The sequence below is a fragment of the Camelus bactrianus genome, chromosome 7 (assembly GCF_048773025.1).
Source record: "Camelus bactrianus isolate YW-2024 breed Bactrian camel chromosome 7, ASM4877302v1, whole genome shotgun sequence".
Classification (NCBI taxonomy): domain Eukaryota; kingdom Metazoa; phylum Chordata; class Mammalia; order Artiodactyla; family Camelidae; genus Camelus; species Camelus bactrianus.
Window position 1 is genome coordinate 15,975,306 of NC_133545.1, and position 17,658 is coordinate 15,992,963.

General features: G+C 47.6%; 1 protein-coding gene across 2 annotated transcripts in view; it reads left to right on the forward strand.

Annotated features, from left to right (window-relative positions):
* The window catches only part of CNOT4 (CCR4-NOT transcription complex subunit 4), a 148,111-nt gene that overhangs the window by 122,422 nt on the left and 8,031 nt on the right, over nt 1-17,658 (forward strand). For both annotated transcript variants that reach the window (XR_012508076.1, XM_074366991.1), the window contains exons 11-12: nt 2,317-2,393; nt 17,029-17,150. Coding sequence is in view for 1 of the 2 variants with exons in the window: in XM_074366991.1 (XP_074223092.1) it covers nt 2,317-2,393; nt 17,029-17,121 (170 nt within the window). In the remaining variant the exon portion in view is untranslated. The remainder of the gene's footprint in view (nt 1-2,316; nt 2,394-17,028; nt 17,151-17,658) is intronic.

Genomic DNA, 17,658 nt, shown 5'->3' on the forward strand with positions numbered 1-17,658 from the left:
AGTTTCAGCGTCCCCCACTGTTAGCTTGAAGCTTCTCAGATTAGCCAAGTGAGTTCAGTCAACGATCTGCTTTCTTAGGTCACTGTGTTTTATTCTGTCTCCTATCATGTTCTCCATGCTTTTTTTTTTATTCTAATTTTAGTAGACCTTTAGGAAGAAATTAAGTACGCAGGTTTAATCTACCATCTTAGTCCAGGTTTGTACTCTGGTTTAATAAGCCGATAGGCATAGTCTGTCAGGCAGTAAGGTGGAGGGAGCTTCTTGCTGTTGGCCAGTAAGCACTAGCCACCGTGTTGTATATTCCTTGGTTTGTTTGGCACTTGCCCACATGTTTATTTTGTTGACCTGGAAGTGGTTCCTCTCTTTTTAACATCTTCTTTTCCAATGAAGCTCTTGATTTATAGTCAATAGTTTATTTTTGCAGAAGCTCATCACACAGGGGATTATTTTAATGGTTAAAATTTCAGTCTGGATATTACAGGCAAGTTTTACTGCAGTTTTAGTGGAAGTCGCAAGTCAGATGTATGTGGGTCATTTTCTAGGCTACACTGAGTTAGAGCAATTCTACAAATTACAGAGGAGGAAGGAATAGCCTCTCCTTAACTATATATAAGTTGTATTTTGTGAACAGGTAATAAGTGTCAACAGTGTATTTCCACAAGGATTGTATTATGACAACCAGTGCAGAGCTCTCCACCACTGCCTGCCTGAATTTAAAGCCATGGCATACACTGCACAAGTTATTTGAGTTTTCCATCAAGTTTTTTCCAGCATCATTTGGTTCAAGGTCCTTTTTTGTATTTAGGGTATTTTAAAGAGTTGACAGCTTATATACCTTGAATATAACCATGAGGCAAATCCTTTGTCAGATGTGACTATTTCCACTCAAGTGGTCTCTCCAAGTGAAGGATGACCGAGGACCTTAGCATGAATTCTTCAAAAAACCAAACACTTATTTTGTCACAGAAAATCAGTACTCACTTATTTGTGTTTAACACATCATAAACTTAGTCCAGACATAGCCTTCAGACACGCAAGCAATTTCCTACCAGGAAAAGCTGCCTTTGAAATTACATTTCTAAAATTGCTTCTGAACAAACTGATTCAAAAGTAATGAGTACATGATTAGAAAACTCCCTTTAAAGGGTGAAATAACTTTTTCTATTGGTGGTAACCCAGATAATTGGGGAAAGAACATAAACGCTGGCCCAGATGTTCAAGGCACAGTTCACAAGAGTTGGCCGTCTTAAAGAATATATTCTGCATCTGGTCCATCTCTGGGAGAAGCTGAGTGTGCTAGGCAGGTGTTTGTAAGTGTAGGCATTGCACTTCCTTCCACACCTTCCCTTCCTAGTTGATGGAGGTAGATGTATAAGACCAATAGAGATGAATAGGCCAAATAGAATTTTTCTCTGTAGGCCTGGTGATTTTAAAACTCTAAGGTTCATAAATAACAAGATTTAATAGCAGGGCTACAGCTGGTTGTTGCCCATTCTCGGTGACACTTAGCCATAACTTTGCTTATGCCCCCTTCCTGTTCCAAAGCTCCCAGTGCTTTGCCGACTTTCTTGTTTATATTTATAAAATGACTAAGCTGAGGGTGGAATTACCTGTTTTCCTCTTATTTTAGCTAAGTGGTGGTAGAAGAAAGGGTATCATATGAAGAGATATTGTTTGTCCCAAATCATACAGTGTGAGTCAAAATTTGGTAGGGAAATAGAGCCCTTAGGGACTTCTTGAGTATTTTGCACTTATATTGAGTTTTGTTTACTTTGAATTAGATTACCAAGTTAGCCAGTATCTTCTGGATTTTGTGCAGGTAAGGAATAAGGACAAGGTAATTGTCTTCAAATATTTGAAGGACAGTTATGTAGGAGAGGAAAAAGGATGAAGGACACAACTGGGACTAAGATGTGAGAGAGAGATTTGAGTTTGATTTAGTCTCACATTTTTTCCAGACATCTCCTTTGGGCTGGACATTATGCCAGGTGCTTCTGGAGGTACAAACATAAAATGATTCCTGCTCTCATACTCTGAAAAAGTTTGGATAGTCAACTCTAAAACTAAGACGTGAATGTCTGATGTACCAAATGTCAAAGTAGCTCAAAGAAGTGAGAGCTTTGGATAAGCTGAGACTTGGGTTGGGGATACAATCTGAGCAAAAGACTGATGAGACTATATAGGGCATGTTTAGGGATTGCATCTCAGTTTGGAAGGAACCTGGGGTTTGTGCGGGGGACTTGTGAGAGAGAAGGCCTGGGGGCATATTGGGCACTGCTTTTGTTGGAAATGAGCCACTGACAATTTCTGTTTCAGGAGAGAGACATGATAGGACAGTGCTTTGTAAACATACAGCCGTCGGCAGGAATGGTGAAGATGGCAGAGACATCCAGGTGAGGTTCTTTGAGTCAATGATAAACCCCAAGGATCTGGGGTTTGGCCTCAAAGGGACTATTGATGACCCCCTGAAATTTCCTGCAAAATCTGGTCTGTGCATATGTGTTTTATCAAAACATTAAAAAGTCCATGATTCAGTACAAGGTCTAACTAATAAACTAGAGAAATAGTCCAGGTGAAGGTTATTGGTTGATAAGGGGTTTGGGAATGAGAAGGGCAAATAATCCAAAAGACATTTCAGAATCTTGAATTTTTGCAAATTCTAGGTAAAGGATATAGTTAAAGGATTAAAAAAAAAAAAGCTGTTTAAGAAACTTGTTTAGGTCTCTCTTGGATCCTCTGCTAGACTGTAAGCTCTTTGAGAGCAGGGAACACATCTTGTTAACCATTCTAGTCCCAGCACCTAGCATAGGGCTTGGCACGGAGCAGCCTCTCAATAAATGTTTACCTGAGCAAGAGTGAAATATAGTGTGGCTGTGGTTTTAAGCCAGATAACTGGAATAAAAAGCTCTATTGTGCTTAAAAGAACAGTAAACTAATGAAAAGGAACTAGTTTAAAAAGAAGGTGATTCTTATTACTGAATTTGTGTTGGAGGTTTCAGCTGGTCATCCAGGGGGTGGTCATTCAGGAAATCGTTGGAAATTTGGATATGGAACTTAGGAGAAAGGCCAAAGGTGAAAATTTAGTTTTGGAGTCATCTTTATAGTGCAAAGAAGTGAAAAATCTTGAGAAAAGTAGAGATGAGTGGTCCGACATGAAGGAGAACTGGGTGTCAGGATAGGACTGCTTCTAAGCAAGATTTATTCAAAATGGCATCATGTATCAAGGTTTCATCAGGAAACAAGGGATTTCACAACCACTGGAAAGGCTGAGAGAGGAAAGGTCAGGAGGACCTTGCTGGTTTTCAAGAGATGTGGAAGGGCTGGAGTCATAGGAAACCCTTTACCAAGGAGCTCTCTCCGCTGCCTGCAGCACCAACGTGGTGATTCTCAGGAGGCCTCTGGGAAGTAGCTTCCAAAACCCCATGTTTGCCAACAGCCCCTCACCTGCACACAGCTGCCAACTCTAGAAGCAAGACTTCTTTCTCATCTTTCAGATTTCACCTTTGTGCCTCCTATCAGCAGAATCTAACCTGGGATCCCGCTGGAAGGAATCTGAGAGCTGTGGTGCAGAGGAGAGGGTAGCAGGTTGTGGGGCTGATGATTGATTGTCAACAGACAAGCTAGCACCTGTGGTTTAGAGCATCTAAAAATGGATCTTGTCACTTCCCTTCAAAACTCTCCAAAACCCCCGCCCCAAATACCTTCATAATGAAGGGTAAGTTTTGCTAGTGTGGCATGCAGTGCCCTCTCCCCAACAGACAGGGTAGTCTCTGTTTCATGCGACTCACTCTGTTTCATGCATTTCTGCCCTCTCAACCTGGAATGCTCACACCAGTTTTATCCTCACCCTGGTCATCTGCTCCTTGAAGCTTTCTCTCAAATGTAGGTGGTCCTACCTCCCTTTATACCTTATGTACGATGAAGGGATGTTTTGTTTCTTTTTGTCCACATGTTCCCAGGGCTTGGCATACTACCTGCCATTCTGTTTGAATACATGAGGGAAGGAAGGAAACTTTGGGTGGTGGGGTGGTATTAAATTTTATTGGTAGGCGGTCAGTAATGATCTTCAAGGGACTGGTTTTAATCCAGAGGAGGTACTGAAAGCCAATTGCAGTAGGTTGAAGAATGAAGAGAGACTAGGAGTTAAAGAATTAGAGATAATGTATGGCAAAGACCTTTGATAAAGAAATAATGCAGTGGGGAGGGTATAGCTCAGTGGTAGAACACATGCTTAGCATGCAGGAGGTCCTGGGTTCAATCCCCAGTACCTCCATTGAAAAAAGAGTGAGAGAGAGAGCTAATGACAACACAATTTGAGAGGCAAAAGCAGAGTAAAGGCAGCTTCCCCTGCCCCCTAGGAAGTCACCAGCCTGTTAGAAGTCAGAGAAGACTATTCAGAAAAGTAAATCTGAACAAGAAAGGCGAATTGAATGGAATCAAGAGCACACATGGAAGTTAACTCTTAGGATAAGGGATACTTTTTCCTCTAAGACAGTAGCCAGTTAAGAGGGTTTGGAGATAAAAACAAGAAATGTTAAGGGAACCCGTCAGCTCAGTATAATAAGGAGGCCAGAGGTAGGATCAGGATTTGGAGCTTGGGAACATACAAAATGCATAACTACCTCTTTGGAAAATGTAGCAGGACGGTAAAAGAATGGATAAAAAGAATGGTATCAAGTAACAAGGGCTTAGTTGAGGTTAGCATATATCTGAAATGGAGCCAATTAGAATAATTTGATGTCGCCCCAAAATGCTTATCAGTCTTACAGCAGAAAAAAGAAAGGAGGTAGTGATGGAGACTACCAGAAGTTTTTAGTAAACAGACATGTGCTCACCACAAGGCTTGCGCCCATAGAAGGCTGACAGTAGGGGGCGCTCTTAAACCCCACTTAAGTCTCCTGGGACAGGGAATTGGTGCCCATGAGCTAAACAGCCTATTATCAGTGGGCAGAGCCATATAGGGAATGCCACACCAACTATGAAGTTGGACGGCTTTGTGATCCCTAAACTTTCAAAATTCAAAAATTTATGATTATTTGGGGATTGCTGCAGAAGTTGGCGATCACCAGAATTCAAAATTGTGTAAAATTTAATAGAATATACACAGAATCTTTAAAATGAAATTCACAATAGCCAACTTTTGTGTATTGATTTTCCTCCAGGGATATCGGTATTCTCTTGTTGATATTATCCACATCATCCTTTTTTTTTTCCCCTTCACTCTGAACACCTCTTGAGCACAGAGGTACTAGCTTGTGACATGCTGCAGGGGTACAGTTGGGAATAAAACAAACACGACCCCCACTCTCTAAGAGCTCGTACTTGGGTGGTAGAGATGACTGTTAAACAGTCCAGCAGTGAATATACAGTCCTATCAAAAATGCAGAAGAATATGTTTACAACCTTGGGGTACGGAAAACATTTGTAAGCAAAACACAAAAAAATAAGACTCAAGAGAAAAAATATTGATCTATTTACTAAACCTACACTTAAGACTTTTATAAAAGCAAACACCATAAACAAAATTGGATCAACAATAGACTGGGAGAAAATACTCACAACCTATGTGTTAGTAACCTTAATCGAGCTGAGAGCCTCCTGATGTGAACACAGCAGAAAGTGTTTTGCTCACTCCACGGGAAGACCACCGCAGCCTCTTCATCCGACACCAAGGTCATGATACGCATGTGACTGGGAGGTTCTAATGAAATGTTATAAATGAGAGTGCTTTGAAAGCGAAGTGCAGCACAAATGCAAAAAAAATGAGTGTGTAGTAATTTGCTGCAAAGTGACTTCATCATGAAATACTGCTGTCAAGCTTCAGACTGGTGTCTGGGAATGTGGGCATAAGCTTATGGCCATGTGGATTTCTTCAGCACCACTCGAGGAGCCCCTAGACAGCCCCCAACAGGCCACATTGCACTGTGGACATCACTCCCCCCTGGGAATGGCACCCACAACTTCCCTTCAAGAAGACCTTCAGTTCAAGGGGCTTAAATTCTGCTGCAACCCTCCTGGGGGGAAACCAGTGCTTTGGGCTTGATTGTCTCAGACTGTCGAGATGACACTTTGAGTTATTGCCCTTACTACATTTGATACTTAAAGAGCTACTGATTGTAACCAGTGATCACAACTGTTACCCAGTTTTTCCTGGTTGGAGAAGATATTTCTATACGGCATGTGGCAGGGTATCTAAAGTGTTTTTGGGAATCCTGTATCTAAGAAGCCTTTAGGGACCACCTAATGTGTCCTTACATATCAAAGAAGGCTGAGTTTTAACCCAGCATGGACGGATGGATATTTTGCTTATTTATTCCTTGAATGCTTGTTTTATTGAGTACCCACCAGCTAGAGTGCCAAAGATGAAAGGATTTGTTCTCGACCTCTAGGGAAATCATAGGCTCAAAGGGAGACTGACAGCAATCTTTCTTAAAGCTTTTTGATTGAGAAATATAAGGCATAATGAAAATTACATAAAACCTCGATGTGCAAAGTGACATAGTAACATGGTGGAAGGAGAGGTTGGTTCCGTCGTGGAGGATCAGGGCCAACTTCCCCAGGGAAGGAAAACAGAAGCTGGGCTTCAAAGGATGAGTAGAGTTTGCTAAGTGAAGACCAAGGACTTGAGGGAGGGCACTGAGGATGGAGAGGCTATGGCTTTCCAAGCAGAGGAGGTGGCAGGTACAAGACAGTGAGAAAGGGCTAGACAGAGAGGCATAGAAGGGCTTACCAAGTGGTGTGGGAGCAGCAAGAGGTGAGGCTGGAGAGGCAGGTGGTGGCCAGTTGTTGAAAGGCCTTGCCCGCCATGCTAAGGAATGTCAGCTCCTTTGTAGTCAATGTGGAAGAGTCAGTCTTTTCATACCTTAGAAAGATAATCTGGATTGTACAATACCAAAAGGTTTGGAAGAGAAGAAAAACTGGAGGTAATGAAAACAGTTTTAAAATGATTGAGAATAATCCAGACACAAAAGGACAAATATTGTATGGTTCCACTTAGCATGCAATACCTAAAATAGTCAGAGTCATACAGAATGTCGAATATTGGTTACCAGGGACTGGGGAGAAGGGGAATGAGGAGCTTCTCTTTAATGGGTACAGTTTCAGTCTGGGATGATGGGAAAGTTCCAGGGATGGATAGCACAACAGTGTAAATGCACTGAGTGCCACCAAATCTCTCACTCAAAAAGGGTTAAAATGGTACATTTTATGTTATGTATATTTTACTGTAATGAAAAAACAAAGCTATTGGGGTCATCCTGGTAAGAAAGTGCACATGAGTCTGAATTGAGATAATGAGTTTAAAGAGGAAAAGAATAATTAGATTTTTTTCCCCAATAAGAGTACTTTAAGTTTAAGAGACATTTCTGAGAGATAGTTGGCAGGACTTGTGAATGGATGAAAAGGTCAGGGGAGGAGTGGACAGAGATGAGTGAGGTCTTTGGTTTGTACTCTGTACACTGCATATTGGCTATAAGGAAGAGAAATGGTGACTTTGTGTGGGGTGTAATCTACAGTGGACAAAATATACGCGCACACACACCCCCCCCCCACAGCAGCTCAGTAAAGAGGACAGAGTTAGAGACAGCAATCCAGGAGCTGTCAGTATGTGGGTAGTATGTTCAGGGAGGTGTGAGAATTAAAAAAGAACCCTAAGTAGGATCTTGGAGAACATCAACTAGTGAGACTGAGAGGAAATAGAAAAGAAGAACCAGGAAAAAAAAAATGTTTTCATGGAAGCCAAGAGAGAAAAGAGAGTCAATGTCAATTACATCAAATGCCACGGAGGTCAGTTAGGATGAAGACTGGACACAGTTGGCAGATTAGAAAGGTGTGGCTACTGACAACCTTTCCCACAGGGAAGGTAGCAGAGCAATTATAGGGAGGTAAGAAGTGAACAGGGTGTGAGGAAATGGAAGTGGTCAGTGGGGACTAGTTTTTTTTTAAATATGTGTGAGATTCTTCATCTCCTTTGCAAATAACACTAGAATTTTTATTATTAATCCTCATTCTTACTCGGTATGTGATCACGCTTGTAATTTCAGCTAAAGCCCAATCTTACTTATTGTTGGTTGTGATATAATGTATGTATATAATATATATATATTTAATTTTATATTATAATTTATATATATAATATATAAATTTTTATGGCTGCATAGTATTCCTTTGTATTAATATACCACAACTTCTTTATCCAGTCATCTGTCGATGGACACTCAGGTTGCTTCCATGTCTTGACTGCTGTAACTAGTGCTGCTGTGAACATTGGGGTGAGGATGACTTTCTTGACTCTCAGTCAGGACTTAGACTTTATGTATCCAGTAGTTGTGATACACATTGTTGACATGTGACAAGCTGGGTGTTACAAAACCTGGATCCTAGTTCCATTTAGCCCCTGACTACATGTGTGACACTAAGTTATACGTGATTTTGCTCTTCTGGATCACAGTCTTCTCATCTATTGAATGAGGGGTTTGGATTAAGGGATTTTGAAAATTCTCCTCTGTTCTAATACATTACCACTCAGTTACCTTTGTGATTGTGGCACCCATTTGCCAGACGATTAGCCAGCCTTGGGGGTGCTATTTACGACGGGGGAATATGGAAAAAGTGCCGGTCCACACTGGGACTTGGTAATTATGACTCACTGTCACCAGGTGTCACTTAGCCCTCTTCCCTGTGAGGCTCCAAACATCATGGTTCATCTGGCTTCTGGGCCCCTTAGTCCAATCTATGAAGCCCCTCTCCTGGGCTGGCTTCTTAGGGCCATGGTGTTGGTTGATGGAGCTGATGTGGAGACTCTGGGGCAGGGGAGGTGGGAAGAGGATATGGAACCAAATTGCCCCACGGAAGTGAGGTGAAATTCTCCGGATGCCCCACACAGGCCGTGTTCCCTTCCTGTGTGATCCATGGCGCCCACGTTCACAGCACACATGACAGACTGGCCAAGGGGCAGCTGGGTTCCAAGCACAAGCCCCTAAAAATAATGGCGGTAGGGCTTCCCTCCAAAACAGCGGCAGTATCAGTAAGTTAATTAAGAAATCTGCCAGCAATGATGAGAAAGCTGGCACATCTCCCCTTCCGATCAGCACGGTTCAAGGTGAGCAGAGCAGGAGTTTGTTGGTGGGGCTGAGAGAACCGCTCCCTGGAGCAGGCTCCACATCAGATAGTCAGGAAAATTCCCTTCGCACGGTGCCTGTGCTCTCGGATCAGATGACATTTCAGTGGAAAACCATGGAGGATTTCCATTTTAGTATCCACCATCCGGCCAGTTTGTATCACGCCTTTCAATTTTCTTTTAATTTAGCCTCTTTGCATGTTATGATGTTTCATATTGAATCTGGTCCTTGGAGGTGTATACTGCTTGCTGTTAGGTTTTAGATGAACTAAGGAAAGGGAAGTTGCCTTCTCAGGGTGCTGAGGGCAGGAGAAGGATCCAGGGTGTGTGGGGCAGTGGTCAGGGAGCTGAGCATGTGGGAAGGAGATGGGAGGAACAGTGGAATGCTTCCTAATGGCCTTGGTGTGGACAGCTGGTCCCCGAGCCAGCTCTGCTCTCCTGTCTGGGTCTGATGCTCAAGGACAGGGAGCTCATAAGCAAGTCTTTCCTATGGACTCTAGTCCTGCATGTCCAGCCACTGGCTGGCTGGCTACTTCCACTCTGATGTCCTTTCACACCCAATATGCATGGAACCTGGTTCCATTTTTCCCGAAACCTGTTCTCGCTCCCTCCCCTGTTGGTGGGCTTCATTTGTGAGTCCAGGAGAGGGATGTGGGAGAAGCCATGGGCTGAGAGTAGACCTGGATTCTGGTCTCACCTGGAGTCTTGCACTCAGCTGGGTGTCTCTGAGCAGACTCACAACCTTTCAGGGTTGGGACACACTGTGTAGCATGGTCTACGGAAGCTGCATGCCAGTTATGCCCAATTACCATGTAGCACAGCACAGAACATGCACATTGTTATCAATTACACAGCAGGACCAAACTCTGTTCACTAACACTCACCTTTCATCTCCCATCACTGATCTTTTCTGAGTCATTATCTAGTGTCTGTGCCGGATATTTTCCGTTTTCCCTTCCAGACCCACCACTCACCCTTCTCCACGCTATGCTCGGGCCAGGGAGGATGCCCTGTTCCCTGTGGCTTTGATTGGGTTTGGCCCATGGGGAGCACCAATAGGAAATTAGAGAGAGGAAGGAGAGCGAGGCTGTGATCTTAGTCTCTCGATTCTCTCCCTGTGAGGCATCTTGGCCTGGCCGTATCTCTCAGCAAAAGTCCCCATACTTTTCGAATCATCCTCTCAACAGGACTCTCTCCTCCTGGGTTCCAGCACCTCCTCCTTCCCCTTGTCCTTGGGCCTAAGGGTGGAAACAGTTCCTCCACTGTTGCTGCTCCTGGGTTACTGCGTCTCCATTGTGGTTGCCTTATATTCCATCTCCACCTTTGCAGATGATCTAAGGTGCCTGTGCCCTCTGTGTCCTGGTGGGAGTCTGGCTGATGGTGCTGGAGGACAGGGGGGAGAAGGACTTGGACAGGGGACAGAGGGCACTGTTCGTGAGGCTCGCAGGTCCATGTGCTGATCACTTGTCAGTAAAGAGGGAGGGGCTGAGCTGCCCTGCCCATTACCACCCTCAGGACTGGTGTGAGACTCTGGGTCAGCCCTCCTCGGAGTCTGTGGGGCCAAGGAAACAAGCCAATCCGGAGCAATGGCCCCCTTTCCAGACCACAATCTTCTTCCCAGATCCTGGTCTTCCTGCCCAAATGGCCAATTGCCAGCTTGTGCAAGGCTTCTCCCCAGGTGTGCAGGCCGGGGCCCAGTGGAGGAGTGCCTGAGTGCAGATGCCCCTAGGGGAGGGTGGGCACAGCGTGGATGTGAGATGCCCAAGGCTGTCATGGTGTGGGATGGAGCCAAGGGTGAGGAGGGCCAGGGGTCAGGCTGTGAGCTGAGGCCTGCTCTGCTCTCTCTCCCTGTGCCAGAGTTTGAGCACAAAATCCAGGGAGTCAGAGAATCCTAAGTGCAGACCGGCGCCCAGGTGGTTATGAAGGTGTACTTGTCGAGGTGGAGTGACAGAACTTGTTTATTCAGTTCGTCAGCTCGATTTGTAACTTTTCATTAAGTAGCCACGTGGTACTTATTATCCCCTGGGCCCTGCAGGTATTAAGCGTGAGTGGTTCTCAGAGTCATGCTGTCCCCAGTGGCTCCTAGTCACTGGCAGGCAGCCTGTCTTCTTTCTAAAGATTTATAGGGACAGAGTCATCCAGTTCGTCACTGGTCCTCACGGTGCACTCAGCCTTCTTAAGACATCTTGTTCCTTACATCCAACTCCCTCAGAGACAGGATGTGGTGACTTAGAAAGTCCCTTCTGCTGATACAGTGAAGGCCACTGGCAGGGGCAGAGCTTGCAGTCAGAATCCTGGGCTGGGGCCTATACTTTGCAGCCCATCCTAGAAGTCTGGCGTGGGCCCCACGGAGGATGGAGAAGACAGGACAGATGGCTGTGAGTGAGCAACGGTTCCCGCGTCCTGCCACTCCACACTCACCGCAGACCCCGGAGGGGCCAGTGTGTCCCAGGACACCCCCGCTGCTCGCTCAGAGGTGGTGGCAGGAGCCCGGGCAGTAGGTGCCTTGCTGCTGCTCCTCCCAGCTCTCCCAGGGATTCCAGGCTCAGGAGCCCTGGAGGAGGCATGTCTTTTGAGGCTTGAGCTGCAGGGCAGGCCCCTTGGTCCCTGAAGCTGGTGGTTTCATGTTGGAGCTGCCCAGAGGGCCCTGATGCAGGTTCCTTCCGGGAGACTCTGGCCTGCCTGTTGGCCTGAGGAGGCATCCCTGGCACTGCAGTGATGAGAGAGGAGGGAGGGTAGGAAACATGAGGGATCCTGGGCGCCATCAGTCAGCGCCCCGGCAGGGGTGAGTGGGTGGCCTTCTGGCTTTGCATCCCCGTCTTGCTCTCCGGACACAGATGCGGCCTCTGCCCGAGGAGAGTGTGGGCCTCCTCCCCTAGCCTTCGCTGGCCAAGGGCACAGGCACCTTCTCCTGAGACATGTCCCTTCGCTGCTCTTTGCCAAATGGCAATTAGGGCAGAGTCCGCTACCTTGTCCAGCCTTTTCCAGTCACACCTCCTCCTCCCCACACCTGCCATCACTGCGAAGCTGTACCATCTAAGGAGAGGCACTGACTGACTGTGGGAGTGAGGTCCGTTTGCATTATCCCACTGTTATCAAGGCGAGTGAAGTCCAAGTAACCTGTGGCTGGGCGTGAGGGGGAGCAAGAGTGTTTTCAGGGATGGGCAGTGAGGTGGGGTCTGCTGCTGGTGCCCTGCTCAAGGCCCAGGTGCCTGCTGTGAGCCCGGCTGCATGGGAGGAACCAGGGAGGACCCCGGGCAGGGTGTGAGGGTGGCAGGCCAGGAGGCTCTCCAGGGGGCGAGCCTACCTCTGCAGGAGGCTGGGTGTGTGCTAGGCCTTTGATAGGAAGAAGCAAGACTCTGAGGCACTGGCAGAAAATGTGGGGGCAAGAAACAGATTCTGCATCCAGGGTCTGTACCACGTCCAGCATCCTCGTCCCATTGCTCCCCAGCCCAAAGCAACAATTCCAAACTGGTAACTCAACCTCGGCATGACCCACTCTGCCCCCTGAGTGGGCCACCCAGGGTTTCAGGCACAGAGATCAGGGTGTGGTCCACCCTGAGATGTTACTTCTGAAAGCCTCAGTTATCGGGGTGGTTAGAGTGATGGGGTAAAAGGCAGGAAATTGGCAGTGTCCCCAGGCCAGCCTTGTCCAGCAGCCCCACATACCTCCTCCTGTGTTGGGCTGCCTCCCCAAGTAGTACCTAGAGGGTGGAGAGAAGCGGGCTGGTCCTGGGAGAGGCACCTGGGAGCCAGGTGGGGCTTTGTGGGCTTCTCCCTGAGGGAGCAGGTGTCAGGTATTGGTCCCTCCGTCCCTCTCCAGTCCAGCTTTCCTTTCCTCCCAGCCTGGGAAGTCAGCACCATGGACAGGACTCAAGCCCAGTCCTGGGAAGATGAGATCTGTTCAGAATTCAGGCCAAGTAGAAGGCAGGCCAATTCCTGTCTCTCAGGAGAAGAGAGATGGCGATGATTTCTCCACTGGGTGTCACTGCTCCCCTTGTTCTCTGTCATACAGGCTCTGGCCGACTGCAAGGTTGCAAGGCAATAAAGCAAAGGAGTCCCCTCCCTCTCCCCCAAATAGGGAACAGGGAAAGAATTATCTGGGTCAGTCCAGAGGATGCTGGCTGGAGCCCAGCAGTAGGTTTTAGTCTTTAACTGCTACTTACCTTGCCACAACCCCGCTTGACCTCAGTGGTAAGATGAGGGTCGGAGGATGTTCCCTGATGTAACTCCCTGCTTGCAGTGGTTTCCTGCAGCCAGGATGCCCCCAGCTGTAGCGTCTTCCCGTCAGAACCTGGACAGCCCTCTGCGAAATCTGAGTGGAAAGGCAGGCATGAACAAGGACGAGTGTGGGGAACTGGGCTCCCCTGCCTCTGCAGGGCAGAGCCACCCACAGGGTCAGCGCAGGTGAAGAAGGTGGAGCCAGCCAGGCGATGGCACTGTCTGTGCCAGAGGCACTCACTGCTCTGTGGAACCCACCCTTGGAGGGCTCAAGAGTTACATGAGAGCTGAGTGGTCAGGCCCTGGCGTGCTTCCCTTGCATTGAGAGGGTTCGCAGTGTGCTGGTGTGCAGCGTGCCCACACTCTGGGATCTCAGACAGCAGCATCGTCCCTCCAGGGACAGGTCAGCACAGTGCAGCCTATCAGCTGACACCCGACTCAGCACCAAAAACAACCCCAGTGCCCAGAGAGTAGCCTGAGCCTGCCTGGATAATGTCGGAGCTGAGAGGAGGAGGAGGGCAGAGCTCTGGGCCCTGGGCTCCTTAGATGGACTCAGAGGAGTTGCTGGAATTAAGAGGACTAATGCCCAAAAGAACAGCCCTTCAGTTCTGCAGAAAACAGATTTCTGGGCAGAAAACCCCACAGATATTTCTATCACAGAACATCCCAAACAATCTCCATGAAGTCACTGGACGGTTCCCTCTGTCGCCAAATTGGGATCTAGATCTGCTGTTTCATCTCCCATTGGCCACGCTTAGAGCTGAGTGAAGCAACTCCCTTATCTCTATGCCAGGAAACAATTATGGAAGAGTGTCATCAAGGGTAAAACCAGCCATAGTGCCATGCCCTGTGACCATGACAGGGTTTCACCCCACAGAACCATGCTTTGAATGGAGACAGGAGCCACTTCGGTGGGGACACACAGGGAAAGAGGCGATCAGGCTCTCTGCGCCTTCAGCACCACCACACCTCCGGCCCTCTTACTGCACAACCTCCCTCCTGTCCCTTCCAGCACCAATTCCATTATAAAGCCCTCCCTAACTAAACAGCATCTGGCATAAATGCAGCCATTGCCATGGGCGTTTTTTTTTTGGCCCCTCCGAAAACCACTGGTGTTGGATTCCAGTCATCTCTTATTTTCTGATGTGCTAAGGGCCCAATCTGGGTTCTCAGAGTGGTCGTTGGTCTGGGAACACGTTTTAAGTGAATTATTTTAGGCTTCATGACTGCAGTGTTGGGCTAGTCATCTTTCAGTGTTTGGGAGCAGAATGCTGTGTGGCATTAAAGCAACTGACTTTGGCTTCAGGAGCTAATGAGGTCAGGACTTCCCTGTGGGGAAGGACGCCTTGGGAAGGATAGTGGTTTCCACGTCTGAGACAGGAGGGAAGGTCAGTCCAGAGGCTCTTATTACAAGAGGTCGTCCTGCCCTGCGTCCTGGCTTATTCGTATGCTTCTGCTTGTGACTTGATCATTTTATGCCAAGACAACAGCACTGTACTTCTAAATCCCCAGGCTTCTGAGCTTTCACGTCCACTTAGAGGGTGTATGATTTTTTAAGCCTACAATTTAACATGCCTGCCCTAGGCACCTACAGCTGAACCTAACATTACAATGCCTTTTAATTTCTACCTGCCCTGCTCCATCATTTCAAGTTTATCATTCTTCCCCCACCGCCATCCTCCCAACACACACCCATGGCACCCACCACAGGCCCTCTGGTCAGTGAGGGTGCCCTGGCCAGGGAAGTCACTTTTACCAGACTGTCTCAGGAGAAGGATGCTTAACCTAGTAGACCAGGCCTCTTAGAACCCCTCCGAAGAGTTCTGAGCCGACCCCCAAAATTCTTCTCTGTGTTGGTCCAGGGAGTGGAATTGCTCAGGAAACTCGTCCATATTCCTTGTGGCAACTGGAGCAGCTTTCAGGCTTCTCCAGGACATCAGACACGGGGCAGATAATGGTCTAGCCCTTTGCACTTTCATGATCCTGAGAAAGAAAAAACCCCAAACCAAAACCAGACAGTATCAGGAAGAGGGTGTGCAGACTTACGCAGGGGTGTGTGTGCAAGTTTCCCATAAAGAAACTTCCGTGAGACACTGCACTGACTGGACCTCTGAGTTCAGTGCGGGGAAGCTCACTTCCCAGTCGCCCTGACAGAACTGCTCCCTCCTACACCCTCTCTCCTGTTCATCATTTTCAGAGCTGCCGATGCAATCCCTTGACATCTGCCTTCTCTGTAAACCCAAGCTGCTAAGCCCGACTGTGCTGCTGCTCTTGCATCAGCGGCTGTGACCCCTTTCCCAGCCCTCTACACACCCTGACCTGACCCAGAGCAGGTCTGAGGGAGGGAAGGTCACACCAGTGAGGACTGACCTTTGCGACTGTCCATTTGGATCACAGACCAAAAGCCAAGTGACTAAGAGGCAGGTGACTCAAGCTTCCTAAGCTCTAAGCCATCCTGCAGCCACTTTCCTCTGAGATCTCTGTCACTCTTCTTCTTTCTCAGCACCAACATCAGCCTGTTTTTCCCACCCAACTGTAAAGCATATTTAGAAGAATAAGAAAAAGTTTTATTTAAAACTCTCACTCCTCTCTCCCAGAAGTCTCCCATTGTCCTTCTCCATGGGCCTCTTTCATGGAAGAAGGGACGTTTGAGGTCATTTCAAAGGGGATAGTGGTAAAGGTAACACCCCTGAGGAGCTGCTCTGGCAAGCACTGTGCTCATGAGAAACTCAAAACCTCTCCATCTGGCAGCATAGTAACTATATTTCCTTAATTTTCTGGCATTTGGGGCTTACTGACCAGAGGAAGACTGCCCTTCTCAGGACTAGCCAGTCCTTAGACATAGAAAATGACTCCCCTGTGAGTGTGCCTTTCATACACAAGCCACCCAACCCGGAGCCCGTACCCTCAACCACCTCGTTTTCTGGCCAAGCCACTATCCTCCCTACCCTAATCATCCCAGGGCAGGGTACCACACCAGCAGTGACAGCACCTAAGGCCCAGAGCCCACCAGAACTATTCACACGAACCAGTCCTAAGCCTGTTCAGCCACTTACCCTGCCCCGCTCATTCCTTCCTGCAAAAAACACAATACAGGCCTTGGCCTATACTTTCATGTCCCCACTTCTGCCCCCTTACTGATCTGGTGCTTCTCTGTGTGGCCCAAGGCCATGCACCCTCCTCTTAGGAACTGTGAGTAACAATCTATCTTTTCAATGGCCGTCATCTGATCTGTTGGCCTCATCATACCTGAATAAAATGCACAATCCCAGGTACATTTTTAAACCATCATGGAGGCCAAAGGCCTTGGTTAAGCTCTGCCCTTCTCTGAGGGCTGTGTCATCCTCTGAAATGGAGATGAGATTTCTAAAGCTCTGGAGAAGAGCCAGCGCAGTTCCTCCCCCTTGGCAATGACAGCAGCGTCCCCTCCCCTGGAGGTCTGCCCGTCCAACAGTCCACCTCCTGTTGCCAACCCTGGGCTCAGACAGAGGAGACCAGAACCTGTGCTTTTGGACGTCCCCTGTGGTTTTGTACCCAGAACCTCAGACTATGGGAGAGGGGGTGATGAAGTAAGTCCACCTCTTTGTGGACAGAAACCTGGCCCAAGAGTTCAGAGTCACAAGTTAATGATGGAGACATACTGAATAAGCCTGGATAACTTGTCTCAATCCAACTGCCCCTTCATGCAGGACCTACTGTGTGTGCCAGACCCTGTGATGGGGAGTGGTGAGCAGCGGAGCTCGGAGGAGCCAGATCATGAGGGACATCACAGGCCGTGCTAAGGATTAGTGTTGCTGTATTCTCAGGACAGGTGAGTCAGAAAGAGCTCTACAAGGGGGAATGACGTGACTGGATTCATGTTTTAAGAGTTGGTGCAGTGAGTTTGGCTTAGATGAAGTTAATATATTTGCTACCATTAGAGAACTAGATACACATGAGATATATTTAGGAGAGGAATTTGGCAGAACTTGGGAAGAACTGCATATGGCAGACTGAACTCTGGTGGCCTGGGTGTTGGTGGTTGTTGGTGTCACTCACTGAGATGAGACACGTGGGCCAAGAAGATTCCCTCTTTCTCTGGGCCTTAGATTCTCCTATAGTTCCTTCCAGCTTTTATAATCTAGAATTCTACTTCCCAGAAGGAAAATTTCTCTGTAAGAAGGTGGAGGCATAAAAGGAGGAAGTGATGTTTTCACTAGTGGGCCCTGAAGTCAGCCTTTGAACATCTTGCCAGGCTGGCACTCAGTGGAGAGCTGAGGACACATGGGGCTTGGTCAGAGCTGGGCAGAAACCACCCACGACAGCCATGTTGGCTCCTC